This window comes from Numenius arquata, chromosome 12, assembly GCF_964106895.1.
Source record: "Numenius arquata chromosome 12, bNumArq3.hap1.1, whole genome shotgun sequence".
Classification (NCBI taxonomy): Eukaryota; Metazoa; Chordata; class Aves; order Charadriiformes; family Scolopacidae; genus Numenius; species Numenius arquata.
The window spans coordinates 41,988,879-42,005,448 of NC_133587.1; the positions used below are offsets into that span (position 1 = coordinate 41,988,879).

The 16,570-nt window shown below is 48.1% G+C and overlaps 1 protein-coding gene across 1 annotated transcript; it reads right to left on the reverse strand.

The window, feature by feature from the left end:
• Nucleotides 1-295: 295 nt before the first annotated feature.
• Nucleotides 296-11,006, reverse strand: KLHL40 (kelch like family member 40). Its single transcript, XM_074157776.1, has 6 exons — nt 9,676-11,006; nt 6,199-6,359; nt 4,473-4,580; nt 3,295-3,480; nt 2,592-2,738; nt 296-1,791 (listed from the first exon to the last, which is right to left on the reverse strand). Exons 1-6 carry the CDS (start codon nt 10,819-10,821, stop codon nt 1,680-1,682), a joined length of 1,860 nt encoding a protein of 619 aa, XP_074013877.1. The 5' UTR covers nt 10,822-11,006; the 3' UTR covers nt 296-1,679.
• Nucleotides 11,007-16,570: the final 5,564 nt, after the last annotated feature.

A 16,570-nucleotide genomic window follows, 5' to 3' on the forward strand; every position in this document is an offset into this window, starting at 1 on the left:
TCACCTTGGATTTATTTTTCCTGTGAAAAATGTTTCATTACTGTTCTGATATGACTGTCCTCTAAGGAGATTATCCTGTAACTTTTTAAATCCTCAAAATGAAACCAGGACAAGACTCTGGTTCCATTACTCCTGCCAAATTGTCTTTCCTTCCAAACATGTTTTAGTTTCTTCACGACTACATTTTGAGCTAGATGACACAGCCAGATATGATTTTTGATACCATAATTTTCATGCCACTTTGAGGGTATTATTTTGCAAGGTTTGTATTTGGTTTTTTTTTTTTTTTATTATTGATTATCACCTCTGTTCAGCTGCCAAATGGGTGGAAATAAGAAGAATAAAAGCTGGGGCTGTGCAAAGGCTCTCCATGAGGCTGGTTTGCTGCGTGTGTTCATCACAGCTTTTCCTTGGTCCTTGTGTTTGGTTGCTGTGGACATTCAGCTACAGTTCTATCAACATACAAACACAGGATTTCTTTTGAAATAGCCTAATAATTTATTTTTAAATAAACCACTGGTCAGATGGTGTTGGCATCAGGAGATTTTTGCTCTAGCAGATCTTTGTCCTGCTGCCAGTACAGTCGTGTTTCTATCAAAACATCATTATGAATAACTTAAAAAAAAAATATGCATTTTTCCTCAGTAGGAAGCTCTCTTTGAGCCAAACACAACTGAGATCTCCATGTATTTAGCAAACTAGAAACTAGAATACTTTTAAAAAAAAAAAAAAAAGAAAAAAAGAAGATCAGAGGTCAGAACATTAAAAATAAGAGAAACAGCATAAATATAAAACTTTTCCCTGAAAAAACAGCACTTCTCCAACCATAGGTGAGGACGTGAGGACATTGTGATCTGTAATTGACGATGAGGAGCCCAAGAGGCTGGAGATGAGTCCACATGGCCCTCCCTGCCTATCTCTCCCCACTCTCCTACCCTACTCCTCTCGTGACCCTTCTCCTCCTGCAGACCTTAGCTCCTGGCATCTCTTCAGTCCAAAGTCAAGGTGGAGGCAAAGAACTAAGACTATTTTCTTTCCATTACAACTTCCAAAGCATTTCTACTGCCCATGGTCACATGCTCTTTTAACTGTCGCATCCCAACAGCTCTCATTGCCCAGGAACTCATCAAACTTCCCCCAAGTCTCTCCTGTATCACTTGACTTAGATCCTTCCTTTTCTCCTCCAAGGCGGGCTCTAGTACTATGCTCACAGCTACATTAGATAGGGAAATACTTTTTAGGCCCACCCTTCCCTGGAGAACATCAGCTTAGTCCCTTGGGACCCACTTTCTGCCTCCACTCTTGCTTGGGGAGGCTCAACAGCAGTTGAGAAGATCAGAAAAAATATGGAGAAAGAAGCAGAACAAGATTATGAGCTTCTTGTTCTGTCTACTGAGACTGGAACAACTCATTGCTCCATGCGTCTCAATCTACCCAAGATGCTTGCAGGCTCCAGATCCCGTCTCTATCTTGTGAGCATCTTCAAGTTTCCATAGGGCTTCAAGATAATTTTCCCTCTTTCCCATTTGACTAAATAAAAAGGTACCAATCACAGATGCAATGTCCTACACAGTATCCAGCTGCCACATCTGTGCTGATAAGTGTGACCTCACCTCTTCCCCATCACTCTTTGTCCCAGACCCCCATGGAAAAAAAAAATAAATAAAAATCATGCCTTGCTACATCTTCGTCAGGCGCAAAACATTGAGACGCACAGGAAGGAAAGTGGCACCAGAGGCATACTGGATCTCCCGGAGGACCCCTTCCCACTTCTTCTGCTCTTCATCATATCTGAGGAGAGACAGACAGACAGTTGCAGTGAGGGAAGTGCCTCCTCTCCCTCGCTTTAGCTGCTCTCCATAGTGGTGGGAGCCCTGGTGCATGGTGTGATGTCCCACAGACATCATTTGTCCGTGAGGTGTCTGTGGGAGTGTTAGAGAGCTACATGGGCACCTTCAGCCCTGATCTGCTCTGGTTTGCAGCACTGGGCTAGGGACCATGGATATCAGCGTGTGGTCTCACAGGGGACGGTCTATTTTTCCACTGGGAAGTGGGTTGATGGCACCAAGATTGAACATCCGTGGTGAAGGCCAGCAGGTGCCTGCTGAGGGCGCTCTAGAGCCACAGACGTGAAGGACAGGAGCAGTTAAAGCCATATGAGCAGCCATCACAAAGTGCTTTCTGCCCGCTTCTCTGCCCGCACACAGAGACAGTCTGATTTCCAGCCCGAGCACTGGCTTTTCCCAGGGAGAGCATCCATTGCACAAACACTGCTTCACACCAAAAGGGAGGTCTGCAACCAGCTCCAGACAAAATGTCAATGCAGCAACAAAGCTAAAGGAGCAGATATTCCCAGGTACCTTGCTATATGAGGCTGGGAGAGATCACTGAATCACTTAATGCGCCCTCCAGCACAGCACAGGGCAAACCTCACCCAGAGACCCTGTGCTGAGCCTGCAGCCTTGTGCTGGGTTAACAACATCTGTCTCACGCCAAAGGCATCAAGAAAGATAGAAACTATCTGTTCCCTCAGTGGGTCTCACTAACATCCCTCCCAAGCTCCCTTGGACAGCCCCAGGGAAGATCATCACCTCCAAACATCATTCAGCTCCGTTGGCACCAGCTCTCCCGACTCCGTCTCCACCGTGGCGAACCCTCCGAGAAGGTAAAGCACCCCAGCCAAGCTCACCAGGCTGACCGAGCTGCGCTCCTGTGGGAACTCAGTGAAAGTGTCCCACCTGCCACAACGAGAGAGGGAACATGTTAAGGCACCCTGCCTACCCCCACATCAAGACTGGCCTTAAATCAGGAACCAACAACTGAGTTAGCTAGGGACAGATTAACTTGTGTAGATCTACATGGGATGGGGTCATACAGACTGTTGTCAGAGATATCTGTTTCCATCATCACAATGAACCTTCATTTTGCATTGAGTAGATGATCTGTGAAGCACACCTGGCATGGACCAGCAGCTCCCAGCAGTGGGACCACAGCTGCAAGGACTACCCAAAGTCAGAGAGTCTATTGTGTTGGGTGAAGCTGCCAAGATGAAGCTACAGCCCTGCAGGGAACCCAAGGGCAGGACCAGTTGGCGAAACTGCTTTGAAGGGGAGCCTGAGATGATCTGCCCAGCTGCAGTGGCCTCAGTGATGCCCAGGTGTCCAAGGAATATGGACTGGGAGGAACTGGTATCAAGAGTTGCAAGCAAACTCCAGAATGTTTGGAGGTTGGTTAATGTACACCTACAGCTACTCCTTGCCCAACTACGCCTCAAAGGTGTGCTCAGGTACGTACTTGTTGGAGGCAATGTCATACACTTCCACCGAGTTGGTCAAGCCGGAGTCGGTCACACCAGCAGCCACGTAGATTTTGTCCTTGTGCACAGTGGCTCCAAACAGGGACCGGGCAGTTTTCATGGGAGCCAGCTCCTTCCACTCAAACTTGGATGGGTTGTAGACACACATCTTCTTCAGGCACTTCCTAGAGAAAGAGAAGAGAGAGAAGGAGTCTTGATTGCCTGCCAAGGGGCAGCTTTGTACTGCAAGAGTTGGGTGATGTCTGCTGGGAAGAACATGGGATCTCTAGACAGGATTTTGCTCCTCCATATCAGCATGAGTGCTTTTGCTTGGGTGTGCACTCAAGGATGCTCATGGCTGGAGACATCATTTGTGTGTGTAACACATCCCCTCCTGCCATGTCCGCTTTGGATAAGGGTCCTAAAAGCTTGACATTGCATTCACACAGCTGGATATGGGTCCATGTAGCTCAGTGCCTCTCAGGACCTCTCACACGGCCATCAGATGGTCTTTCTGTGCTGCTGATCCAACTTGACATTGTGAAATATCATCAGTAACACCCCCATTCCCCGGGACAGCAATGTAAGGTGCATGAATGTATGCACACTCACACTTTCCAGACCATAATCCTTTCAGAGCAGGACCTGTCTTTGCTGGATTATGGCATGTTTGCTCTGCAAACAGTCACACTTCTGGCTTGCAAAGAAAGTGCTTCAATGCTCCCCAAGAGAGGCTTTTTCTGCTGAGCTCATCTCCTGCAGGAGGGCAGGACGGGGGTCAGGTTTGATGAAGTTTTTTACCCCTATTGCAAATGCCCATCTGGAGTTGACTACTAGGACCACGCTGCTCCACAAGTCCAAGACAGGAGACTCTCAATGTAAAGGGGTTTCTTGCTCTTCAGCACGTCTCCCAATCTGTGCAGTATTTATTTATTGTGAGTAAAGGGGATGATACGTTCCCTCTCCCGCAAGGACAGCGCCATCTCCCTGATCTCCCTGTAGGACTACTAGTCGCTTGGAATCACAAAGGTGAGCTGAGAGGGAAAGATCCACATCTCACACCCCATCCAGCCCTCCTTAACCCATTGCGTGCAGGTTGGGGAGGTGTCAACTCATGCTTTGTGCTCCCACTAGTTTTGAGGAGCACTCCCTGTATTTCTCTTGCTTTTTGACTTACTTGTCACTTCCTTTGCCACCTATGACGTAGACGAGGTCCTTGTGCGATACCACAGCATGGCCGTAGACTGCGTAGGGAAGGGAATCAGCTTCACCCCACTTGAAGGACCTGGATCAGAGAAAGATGGGAAGCAAAAGAATTTGTAGCTTTCTGGGTAAGGCCCCGAGTACATGGCACTTTCCAGATCTAGAGGCGAGCACAAATCCTGATTCAGTCTAAAAAATATGAAGTTTTCAATGACATAGGGCTCATCCGGTAAATTTTGTGATCCTAAACGAAGGGGAAAATAAAATAGCAGAGTGTTTATGCTAATATTCATTGTTTTCTGCAGCATCCCCTACTCTTGGGCTTTGTGCATATGCTGCCCCTCTTCTCCCAGGACCTCATCTCATTTGCAAGCATTACCAGCCAGACACAGAAGAGAGAGAATTCTGCATTATGTAAAAAATTAAAACCAATGCAACTTAGGGCTGCAAGATCACGAGGATAAATTTCTTTTTTGGCCATCACCTTCCACGTTGAAGTGCAATTGTTGGCTGACACTCAGAAAGGACCCACAGTGGGTACGTCCACATTTTGTAATGGATATAGTGTTGAAGGTTCTGAGCTGGCTCCAGGGCAGCTGAGCAGAGGATGTAGCTCTAAGGCTTTGGAAACCCCAAACTGGTACCCAAATAGGGTTGACAAATTTCTCAAGAGTTGTCTGTTCATGTCCATGTAGCTTAGACTCGTCTCCAGTTTTCATACATGTAGGATGTAGCCTCCAAGACCTCCACTTTATTTTACCTAAGAATGGAGATGCCTGGGCTCTGAGTCCTTTCTCATTACCCAGCCACTCTGGACAAATATTTGATGCCACAGACCAGCAGTTTGCCCTCTCCAGCTTTGTTACAGTTGAAATCTTGACCTAAATAATGCTAGAAATATGGGTGGTGCTGATCACATCTCTACCAGCTTCAAACTGGTATTCAAAGCACCCCCTGAGCATTTAACAGGGCCAGACACATCCTTTCCCAGAGTGTGCAGGGGCAGACAAATGCCCTGTTCTGTAGGAATGAAACTGGTTTCAAATCTCTGCCTATAAAACAGACTTTGAAGAACACACATCTAAATATAGCCCAAGCAAAGGCTTGTTAATGCCTACTGTCTGCCTCTTTGGGGCAGAGAGGAGCAGTCTTTGGAAGTTTCTGCCTCCTGTGAACAGAACAAGATGGTGCCTTCTAATAAAGCTCATGGGTCAGAGCCCACTGTGTGAAAATAATTGTATATTAAGCATGATATCTCTCAGAGAGGGCCATTCAGTGCCACATCTGAATACTTTCAAAACAAACTTTCCTGTCCAAAGCCACTCCTGGTGAGACCCCACCGTAAAGGTTGCCAAAACTGCAAACTGATGGGTGAGCAGAAAGAAAAACTCCCCTTGCTCCTCAGTACAGGTCCCCTGTGAACGTCTGCTAAATTTGGTCTCTGCTAACATAATATCCCCATTACGGCTTCCATCTCCTGGAGGTTCAATTACAATAAACGAAGCAGCTGGAGACAGACAGCTCAGAGCCCCAGCGTACAGCTTGAGACAGTCCCAGTGGTCCCAGCATCTACATTTAGAGTTCGAGCCCGATCTCCACAACCCTTTGGTCCCTGGAGAGCTGGAGTTGTTTTGCACAACAGCTTTTTCACCTTCTCCTGTCAACCACCTCCCACCCCACACTCGCACGTGAACACTTACAGCCGGTCATAGCACAGGACCGAATCCAAGGTCTTTTCTCCCTCTTTCAGTTCTTTCCCACCGACCACAAAAATAGAGTTTTCCGCCTCTCCCAGGCCAAAGAGACAGCGAGGGGAGGGCAGGGGGGGCATCCCCAGCCAGTCTGCATCCAGATGGTCATACTGAAAGGAAACACATGGTCATTAGTGTGTGCTCACCCAGCCCATTTGCTTAGCAAAAGTCAGGGTCCAGAGGCTGAGGGCAACATCCATTCCCACATGCAGCTTGGTCACTCCAGTAGGCACTTTCTGCAACGTCAACCTCTGCCCGTGCCTTACCATCTGGTGCAGGATGGGAGATCTTAGTGAAAATCAAACTCATATATCATATGACATACATATGTTTTATGAGAGTAGAGATGCACCAACAGTAACACGTTCTGCTCTGTGCACCAAAGCCTTGGCTTGGAACAGTTTGGTCATCTTCATATGAGAGAGTCCCATGTTGCACATATAACAGATAGTTCCTGGGACTGGAGGAGCTGAAACACCTCAATCTTAGAAATTTTGCCTGAACCTCTTCAATTATAGCACATGCCACAGTATTTCATCCTAATATTCTCCACCTCTGCCAGGTAACAGTATGGTGTTGGCAATATTGGCTCACTCCCTTGAGGCCCATCTTCTTCTCTGACCAATTCTTCTTCCTGCCGGCAAATGATCAGTTACTGTGTTCCTTCTCTGCTTCTCAAGATACTGATGTTGTCCCGTATCACCTCAGTGTGTATAAGAATTCATGAGATGGAACGTGTATGTGTCTATCTGTCCAAAGGCTATTTACACAATACTCTTCTACCCAATGTGGTAGAATAAAACTGAGATGGTGTTGCAAAGCCCAGAGTTCTTGGTGATCAAAGTGTGCCAGACCCATCAGACAGATGGGGAAGCTGATCCATACAGCGCTACTAGATCAGATGGCCAAACCCTTGCAGATCCTTGGACGTGTGTAGATCAAGGCATTGCCTCATCTCCCACCAGAAAAAAAGATGTGAAAGAAAGGTTATGGGGCTGGGGACTCTCTGGGCACCATGGCTTGATGAGAACTGTGAACCAGGGCAAAAACTTTTAATGTAGCTTGGTAGCAGAGGAGGGACATCATGGGTTAAGTCTGGAGCGACATCTTGCAGCCAGTTTGGTGGGACTCTGCAAGATGAGGCTGTGATGCATCATTGCCTGAAGCACTGTTTGCTATGGGCTCGGGCCAAAGAGCTTCAGCTTGCTGGGTTGCCTCCAAAGACTTGGCCTCAGCTGGGTGCCTGTGGTTATTGTCTCTTTGTAAGCTGTGGGCCACATATGCGATATTTATAGTCCAAGCCTGAGAAGCTCAGTCACCAGGATAGTTCCTGCTTCTTGATGGATTCAGCATTGTTTTCAAGTCATAAATCTTAGAAGTGATAAATAAAGGATACCCTTTTTCATCTGAAATGTCAATGGAATAATTTTGTTTCTGCCAAAATTTGCAAGGCCTCTGGGATTTATCAGCATTTTTATATTTTGGTGCCTGTCCTTAAATCTAAACTATCCCTGACCTAACTCCCAACTTCAGCAGGAGGAATGCAAAATCAGGGAGGCCAGAAACAGTCAGAAGGTGTAAGATGCTGCTGCACTGACATGGTGATTCAGGGGTCCACCACACAGCTGCCTGTCTACATCTGTGGGAAGTGTCAGCTGAAAAAGGCTCAAAAGACTCTTTTACTCATAGAGAAACCTTGAGCCATGTAATGGCACTGGTGGCAATAAATTACACCTTTGGAAAGTGGTGGCACCTTCCAGCCCTGGGACTTGTCTGTACCTCCCATGCACAGGTGCCACAACAAGCTGTAGAGGGACCACTGTCCCCTTCTTGTGTGGAAGGAGATAAAAATGGCCACGCGATGCCCAAGGCATTGACTTCCGAGTCAGTGGCAAGTTGGGAGCTGAATATAGAAATCTTGCTGTTTGCAGCTTACAATGATAGAATAATTTAGATTGAAGGGACCTCCAAAGGTCTTTCATCCAGCCCCCATGCTCAAGGGGAGCCCCAGAATGGACACAGTATCCAGATGTGGTCTCACAAGTTTATGATCAAAGGGGAAAAAAATAATCACTTCCCTTGTCCTGCTTGCTGCAGTTGTGCTGAAACAGCCCAGGACATGGTGGACCTTCGCTGCCACCCAAAGAGTCACCTTGCTTGGCCAGCAGCCAGACTGGTGGAACATTGATCCTTAGATGTAGGTTTTGGCTGAATACAAAGCAGCTCGACTACCTGCTGTGTGCAGGTGAGTGGTGGAGCTGGCCACGACTGCTGTTGTCACTCTTTGTCCAGTGAGAAGGGCCGTATCTTAAATGCCCTGCACGCCCACTGCCTTCCACCTTCCATCCCACTTCCTAGAGCTGTGGTTTCTTCCTGCTGACTTCTCATTTCACGGGTTTTATGTAGGCTGTATAGTCTCCAAAGCCTGGCCCTTTCCAGGTGAGGACAACCATGGTCCCTGCATACATGGTGCAGGTGTACAGACCTACCCATGCAATGAGGCAATGGAGGGATCAGGGTTGTGTGTCTCAGCTTGGGAACTACCCTTACTTTATCCTTTCTGCCTGGACATGTTATTGTTTCCTCCCAGAAAATATGTGAGCCATGGGAGAAGAACAAAAGGATTTCTGGGTATGAGGGGAAGGACAGAGGATTCACCGGATTCCTACAGGGTCAGCAGGAAGGGTAGGCGCCTTGCGTTAGCTGTCTACAGGGAAGGTGCTCTTGGGTTACAGCCCAGGCCAGGGCTCAGATTGCCTCTGCACAGCTCGATCTGATCACAGCTTTGTTTACTGCTGAGTTAGAACAGCCACTTTTCTTGTGGAGGGTCCCAAAGGACATTGCACCACGGTTTCCCCCACACATGATAGAAATGGCCAGAGACTCTGAGCTGGACCTAGCATACCTCCAGGGGCAAGAACAGCTCTGGAAATGAGGCACACATCGGTAGGTAGGGACATACCCTGTGTCCTTGGAGTGTTTGCTCTGTGGCTGTAGCTGCTGCTGTTCCCTTTGTTGGCACCTCGCAGATTCACCATTGGGGTTTGCTGGAGTTTCATAACCAGGGAACACATAAGATGCAAAGCTGGATCCAGACCTGATGCCACTAACATTCCAGTTTGCATGCTCTATGGCAGCCAGGGCTGGACCAAATACACTGTTCAACGTGATCCCCTATTCATGATTTGGATCAGGAAGGGTTATTCCTATTGTCTACCCCTCAGTGACTAGAACCCCCCCTCAGCGGGATCTGCCTTAAAGATATAGGGAGAAGAAACTCTAGTAAAGCAACTCAAATGTTTCACCTGCATTTACAACTTTGTTTTAACATCACATGACAATGTATATTACTGGCATGACATGGAAGCTAAAGAGTGGTGATGCTCCAAAGTGGTCAAAGAAACAAAAGAAAGATAAAGCTAGTACCTGTAGGAAGTAGGAACTCATGGGATCCTCTTTGCTGTCCTCGTTGTAGTACAGTCCTCCAACAATGAAGATCTGATTCTCTTTGGTCACCAGACTGATGTGGTTCTTTGGGATTTGAGTAGACAGGGAGGCAAAATAGCACTCGTTGGCAGTGGGATCATAGGCCACGGCTCCACTGTCGCTCACCATGAAAATAAGGTCCTGGAGGAACATCCCAAAACGCATTGTGTCATTTAAGATCCCTGGGAGAGCGTCCTCCTCTGTGTCTTCCTCCTCATCTACTGCTCCATTGACAACATTGTCTTTTGCTTGCTTTTCACTGCTTTTCTTCACTTTCTTCTTCTTCACCACTGTGAATTTGCCTTTCTGGGCATCCTTCACCATCTGCAGTTTCTTGAGGAGCTCTGGGCTGGATTTCACCATGGCGTGCTTCTCCACGTGGTCCTTGATGTAGTCGTTGGGCATAAGGCGGAAGCGGATGCTTTCAAAGATGACAGGCAAGGCCTTCTGCCGGCTCTCATTGTCCTTGGTCCCCACCCACTTCATCACTACTTCGAAGACGGTCTCCTCTTTCTCGATGTTGAGGGAGTCACTGGAGATGATTGCAATAAGCTCATCAGGGGAGAGCTGGTAGAATTCCTCATCCCGAGAGACCAGTGCAAAGCGATCGCAAATGAAATCCCGAGCCGCCACGGCCAGCCGGGCACAATCGAGCATCAAGCCCAGCCTGAAGATAGCCAAGCAGTTGCTGAGGCAGAGCCGCTTCTGCAAAAAGGACACACAGACGGTGAAGATGGAGGGGATCTGGAACATGTTGGCCACGGAGAAGATGTCCTGCACATTCTGCTCTGTGATCTCCAGCTCGGAGGTGTAGATATAATGGAGTATCTTGCCCATGACATCTGGATCAACATCTTCCAAACTGACCTCCCTCTTCTTGCTCTCTTCCATGTCCGAGAGGAACATCGCTCGAAAATACGGGCTGCAAGCTGCCAGCACTAGCCGATGGCAGGGAAACTCCTTCCCCTTGACTTTCAAGACACAGTCCAGAAACTTATTGTGGTCCAACATGTCTTTGAGTCCATCCTGGAGGAGAGTTTGCTGGTAGAGACGCAGTTCTTCCACTTGATCAAAAGGCAAACCCATGGTGAAGAGTAACCTCTCCTTTTTTTTTCCCAGTCCTTTTTTAAAGTATATATATCTATGAATGTATCTATACCTGAGCTCCTGGTTAAGAAACTTACTCAAAGCAGGGCTCGCGGGTCTCACTTGCTTCCAGACCGTCAGCACACGGGGAATGTGAAACGCCTGCTACTATCGCAGCTGTCTGTGTACTTCAGTTGCCAGCGTAGGGCTTTATATATAGCCACAGCGTTACAAAGCTTAAGGAATCCATACTGGAGCATGTGTAAGCCGATCACCCTTTAATATGACACGTTGGACAAGGAGGAAGGGAGGGGACGGGGGGAACAGCTGTACTTCCAGCCTCGATGCTTCAGGAAGGGTCTGTCAGCTCATGAGTCACGGTGGGGCGGGGAGCAGGAGCTTTTGCTGCCATCCCATGACGGGAGACGTGTGCGACCCATCAGCTCCACCACCATGGTCGGGAAACAGCCTCCCGATGAATCAAACATCCGCATCTGCCTTCTGGGTCATGAATGGCAGGGCTGGGACCTTCTCCCGACGTCGCTAAACCGACTGCTCTGGAACTGCTAAACCTTTTGCTGTGCTAAAAATAGACGGTGAAGTCAAAGCTGGAAAGATGCAATAAGGGAGCGTCTTATGTGGGCTTTGTGGCATCCCCCGACTCCAGCCAGCTCGCTCCCAGGGCTGCTTTTCTGCACAGGCTTGTCCTTTATTCTCCCCTGGAGGCATTTTTCAGAGGTCTGGAAGGGGGTGGAAAACAAAGATAGAGCTATTTATTTACACCCCTGTATGGGTTATGAGACCTATGCTGGAAGTTACTTAAATCTCACTAAAGGAGGAGACTTGAGGAGCCTGGGTGAGGGATGGCTCTTCTTTGTCTGCAACACATGCATGGGACACACTGGCACAGTCTGTGAACACCTCATCATTAATAAATCCATCTTCTCCACATCTTGGTGAAAGAGAGACGGTCTGAGGAAGAAAAGAAGCAGAGCACTCAACGGTGGGTTTCAACTCACAGATTAGGACATCTAAACACAGGTATCTTCTTGGGAGTTGAGTGTCTTCTGCTAAGGTCTACTGAGATTCAACACCCCCATGTTGAAGTCTAGAGCTGCAGCAGGACAATTTGCCTGGCCTTGAGCTGATGCTCCAGGAGGTCTCCAGCACATCTTGTGTCCTGCTTGCATGCCCATGGATGTCCAGGAAGCCTCAAACGGCTGGTCCAGCTCTTCCCGTGGAGCTCATGAAGAAGCAAATTGTTTTTGACAGACATGGATGAGCAGAGTAGCTATAATTATTTATACCTATGGTAAAACTTATAAACGAATCTGTTTTATTTTATCTCCATTACTATGGACCCTCTGGGCTGGCTGACACTCAGCAATGGCACAGATTTAATTAATGATTTAATTAAGTCTGTGCAAAGATATCAGCCACTCTTCTTGGTGTATTTAAAGCCACATAACCCCTTACCCTGGCATGGATGTATTTATAAAAATGCTTTGTGCCGTGATGGTTATGTACATAAGTGGGAAGAGGGAGGGAGCTATACTGGTATGAAGCCTTTCTGTACTGGTGAGGTTACAGCAGCATCTGGGAGGTACCGATATAGCAGGGAAATAATCACAAGCTGTTTTCGGAGCTCACATCATAAGCTCTCCTGCTGTGCTGCTCATCTGTGATGGGATCAGATGGCAAGCACTCATCTTTGAACTGGGTCGAACCTCAGAAACATCCCTCTCCTCCCAGACATCTGGGGCTGGACAACCCCGTCCTCCCCTCTCCCTTCCCTCTGCGTTAGCTCTGCACTTTCCCAAATTTAATCCTGCATTGTTGTGCTACTGGCTGGGATTTTTTCCCCCTCTGCCTTTAATCTCCTTTGAGCCCTGGCTTGTTTTACTTTTCGCTGTGCTGCTCGACGTGTGCTGCCCTCCGAGGTTTGCTTCCACATTCCCCGTGTCACAAGGTGCTGCTGCTGAAACGCAGCTACAGCCCATCCCTTCCCAGAGGAGCTCCCAACCAATCGGTAGGTTGGTGGTTTCTCCCAGGTTCTCTTCTTTACCCAGGGAAGACCACCTTGACATTCCCAAACCTGCTCCGGGGTCCTCGTCGGCTTCAGTGGCTTTGCACAGCGGCTGGACCCACTCTGAGGCTTGGGGAAGCACCATCTCCTTGGAGCACTGTGTTGTTTAGGCTCCCTGCAGCCATAGGGAGAGACAGGTGTCTCTGGGAGCTGATTCACTGCACCTGAGCTAGATACTTGCCTGAGATTAGAGGCCTCCAGTGCTGTCCATCTGGCCCCATTCCACTGGGGGACTCTCTCCACCCCATTCTGGTGGACTCTGGGTCCGCCAGATCAACCTTCTGACCCGCCAGGCTGTGGCAGAAACTTGTCTGGGGAGGAATCAGCCTCTAGAGAGAGTTCAAATCACTAATTCAGACTAGACACCCTTAACTGTTCCCAGTGCCTCCTAAAACCAGCAGTGCTGGGATGCTATCCTCATGACGGCTTGTGGCAACATCCACACACGTGATCTCCTGCCTTATGTTTCCACCATTTTTTGCTATCAGTGGAATGCAGCAGCATCCATCCCAAGCCCTGCCATCAAAATGGGTGTAGATCACATGTACGGCCCGGGCTGGACATGCAGGCTGTGCTCTATGTGTCAAACCTGACCTCAAATGGTCTGTAAACCACCCTGGCTCCTGAGCATGGATGCATTCAGCTCAGATAAGACTGATTCCTGCCCAAACAAGTTTCTGCCTCAGCCTGGTGGGTCAGAAGGTTGATCAGGTGGATCCAAGCCCTCTGAGCAGCTCTGCACCATGGGGAGGCTCACACAGTGTTAATGGGGAGAGCCAGGGGTGCTCTCAGAGCCACCACACACTTCTCCTGAACCCTCCTGGGGTTGGGCATGAAAAGCCAGAAGTGCTTTGTGCAGCTTAGTTCCCCGAGCTTTAGATCCTCTCACCCACTGAGTATTTGGTGTTCAGATTATTTTCCTTCTTACGTTTTAGGTGACACGTTTCCTGTCTGGTTCTCAAGCACAGTATTTCTTCCTCACTTGCGTGTTTATTCTTTCCTCATTTTTGGTTTTTATTTGTTCACACCGGTTGGTTGTTACCATTTCATAACCTATTTATGCACAGAGAAGTCAATAGGATTTTCTGAGGACTTGGTCTGAGCCTTGCTGCCCTGGAGAGCCACAGCCACATCTGATTGCTACAGGGGACTTTTCTCTGATGGTAGCAGTGGAATTTGAGGCAGCCATCAATTCAGAGCCCTCTGCAACCATTCATCTCTTGTAGAGGCTTTAATGACAGTAGAAACGTCCCATCCACCTTCCATTTGCTGGGTCCAATGTGTCACCACTAAGGTAAGCTGGTCTCCAAGCAAATACCATCCAAGCCCAGAGGGACTTAGCATCTAAAAGCAGATGAGATGGCACATGTGGATGTAATAAGGGTGAGCAGTGATCACAGCCACCACTCAGTTTATCTCCATGAACACATGAATGAGTGAATCGATTCACCCCAGGGTAACTCACCCAAGAGCTGGATGAGACAGGCTGCTCTGAGATAGCCCTCAGCTAACTGGCCCCAGGTCTAATGGGACTACAGCCAATTATTTCCAATGACCGATGCACTAAGTCAGTTATTAAGCACGTCTCTAATGCACTAAGGCAGTTATTAAACGTGTCTCTAAGTGGGCAATAGACCCCCCACAACATGAAAGTGAATGAGGACACATGGGAAGCATCCTAGGGGGATGAGATGCAGCAGAATCACTCCCTCCCATACAAAATTTTAGAACAAGAAAGAGAAATGCAGGAATTACAGCCACGTCAGACTGAAGAAGAAAGTGTCGAGTGTGGGGCTATTAATTTGGATTTGTAGTTACAATAAATAATTGCTTTTCTTGGCTTCTCAGGCAAGTTTTACCAACAGGCAGGCAATAATCAGATCAGATGAGATACTCCTCTCCAGGAGATAGATGAGAAATTTGTAAGCCCTGCTCCACAGAGGCATACGCTGAGGCTGAGGGTCTCCTGAACGATGCTGAACGCTGAAGATGGTTGAGATCATATCACTTGGGTGCTCCTGGCCCACCAGACCCCCTGGGCTTTTAACATCAGTGATAAATGAGGGGATAACTTCAGGCAAAGGGGGGCAAAGCCCAATTTCTCCCATGAACTGTCTAACCAATCACTCACTCGGTGTCTAAGATTAGCTCCTTCTGGCAGCTTCAGCAGATGCAGCTGCTGGGTAAATTTAGATCCTTAGTGAATGGGTTATTTTCTCTCCTGGAATATCCAAGTCAGGAGGACAGTGCAGAGTCACTGGGCTTTGCCATGTGAGTCACCCATTTTGAGTCCAGGAGGTGGGTGACTGTTTGTCCTCCTGGACAGCCAGGGACCTGAGCAGAGCCACCCTCAGGGACAGATCCCTTGATCTCGGCAGCACAAGGTGGCTTCAGCTGTGCAAGGACACCCATGTGGAGGAGAAGAGCTGAATTTTACACTGGGAGGAAGCACATCGTGTCATAGCAGTTTTGGCGGTAAAGAGTAAATCTGAAATAATGGAGATGCCGAGAAATATCTGCCAAAGGTCCAGCAGCAGATCTGTGTTAAAAAGGGATGTCCCTGGTAGCTGAAGGGGTTTTGGGGGATGTGACTAGAGATGCCACCATGGCACAATAGCTGCCGCTACTTCCAACATTTTGGGTCATGCTCCCAGAAATAAAAACTACATAGGTGGAAGTTTGACTGCAGTAGGCTCGTGATATGTCACCAGTACTAAGGTGGAGTCAAAATAAAGGTGAATATGGATCAAGCTGCAGTCAAACCTCCAATCTGGTGATGCTACTAAGGTGAGTTTCTATCAGACTCAACAGTGTTTTATCTTCTGTCACAACTAGGGGTGGGAGGTGAGGACTTGCAAACAGATCCTTGTGTCTCTCAGCTCTGATTTCAGTGCGTTACCCAGGTTGTCACCTCAATTACATCAGTGTCAGAGGCACCACAGATTTCCAACATTAATTTACTACATAAATAAAAGACATTTATCAGGGACTTCACAAATTACTTTGGCAGAGCTGAAAGCTGGCTAGGAATCAATCCTGTTTCATCCACAGGGAAGCCAGAATACACCAGCACCAAGCTTCTCAACCCACATTACAAAGTGGTCCAGATCCTGCCCTCACCAAACATCAAGACAACTCAGACATAAGGCCACTGAAAGTTTCTCTAAAGTGTAAGAGAGACAGAGCTATTTTTCAATTATCAACCCACCTTTTCCCCAAGGCACCGTGTTTCACACATGTACATTTTTTCAATGCACTCATTGTGCAGTGTCCCAAAGTCTACTTCTCCAAGGAGTCCATCACGGGCTTCCACTCCAGCACCGAGTCCCAGATCACTGCCCTTCATTCAGGGTCTTTCTCCTTTGGTTGTACATTTGTGTGTGTGCTCATTCAGCTGTGCTGTTGTGAGCTTAGGCTGTGTGCACCGACGTCAGTTGAGTAAAGGAATGGATGGCTGGAGGTGAGCAAGAGTTGGCTACAGCATCTTCTGCTCCTCAGCCATGGGCAGGAATGTGAGCTTAAACCTTTGCCCATGGCGTGTAAAAAATGCAAATGGGATGTGGTTTGAGTCCCAGGACATGTGTCACAGCAGGATGGTCGTGGTGGGGACGTCGGTCTCAGACCCAGCAGTGGAGGGCCCTTTGGGTCTGAGTTGAGGCCTGG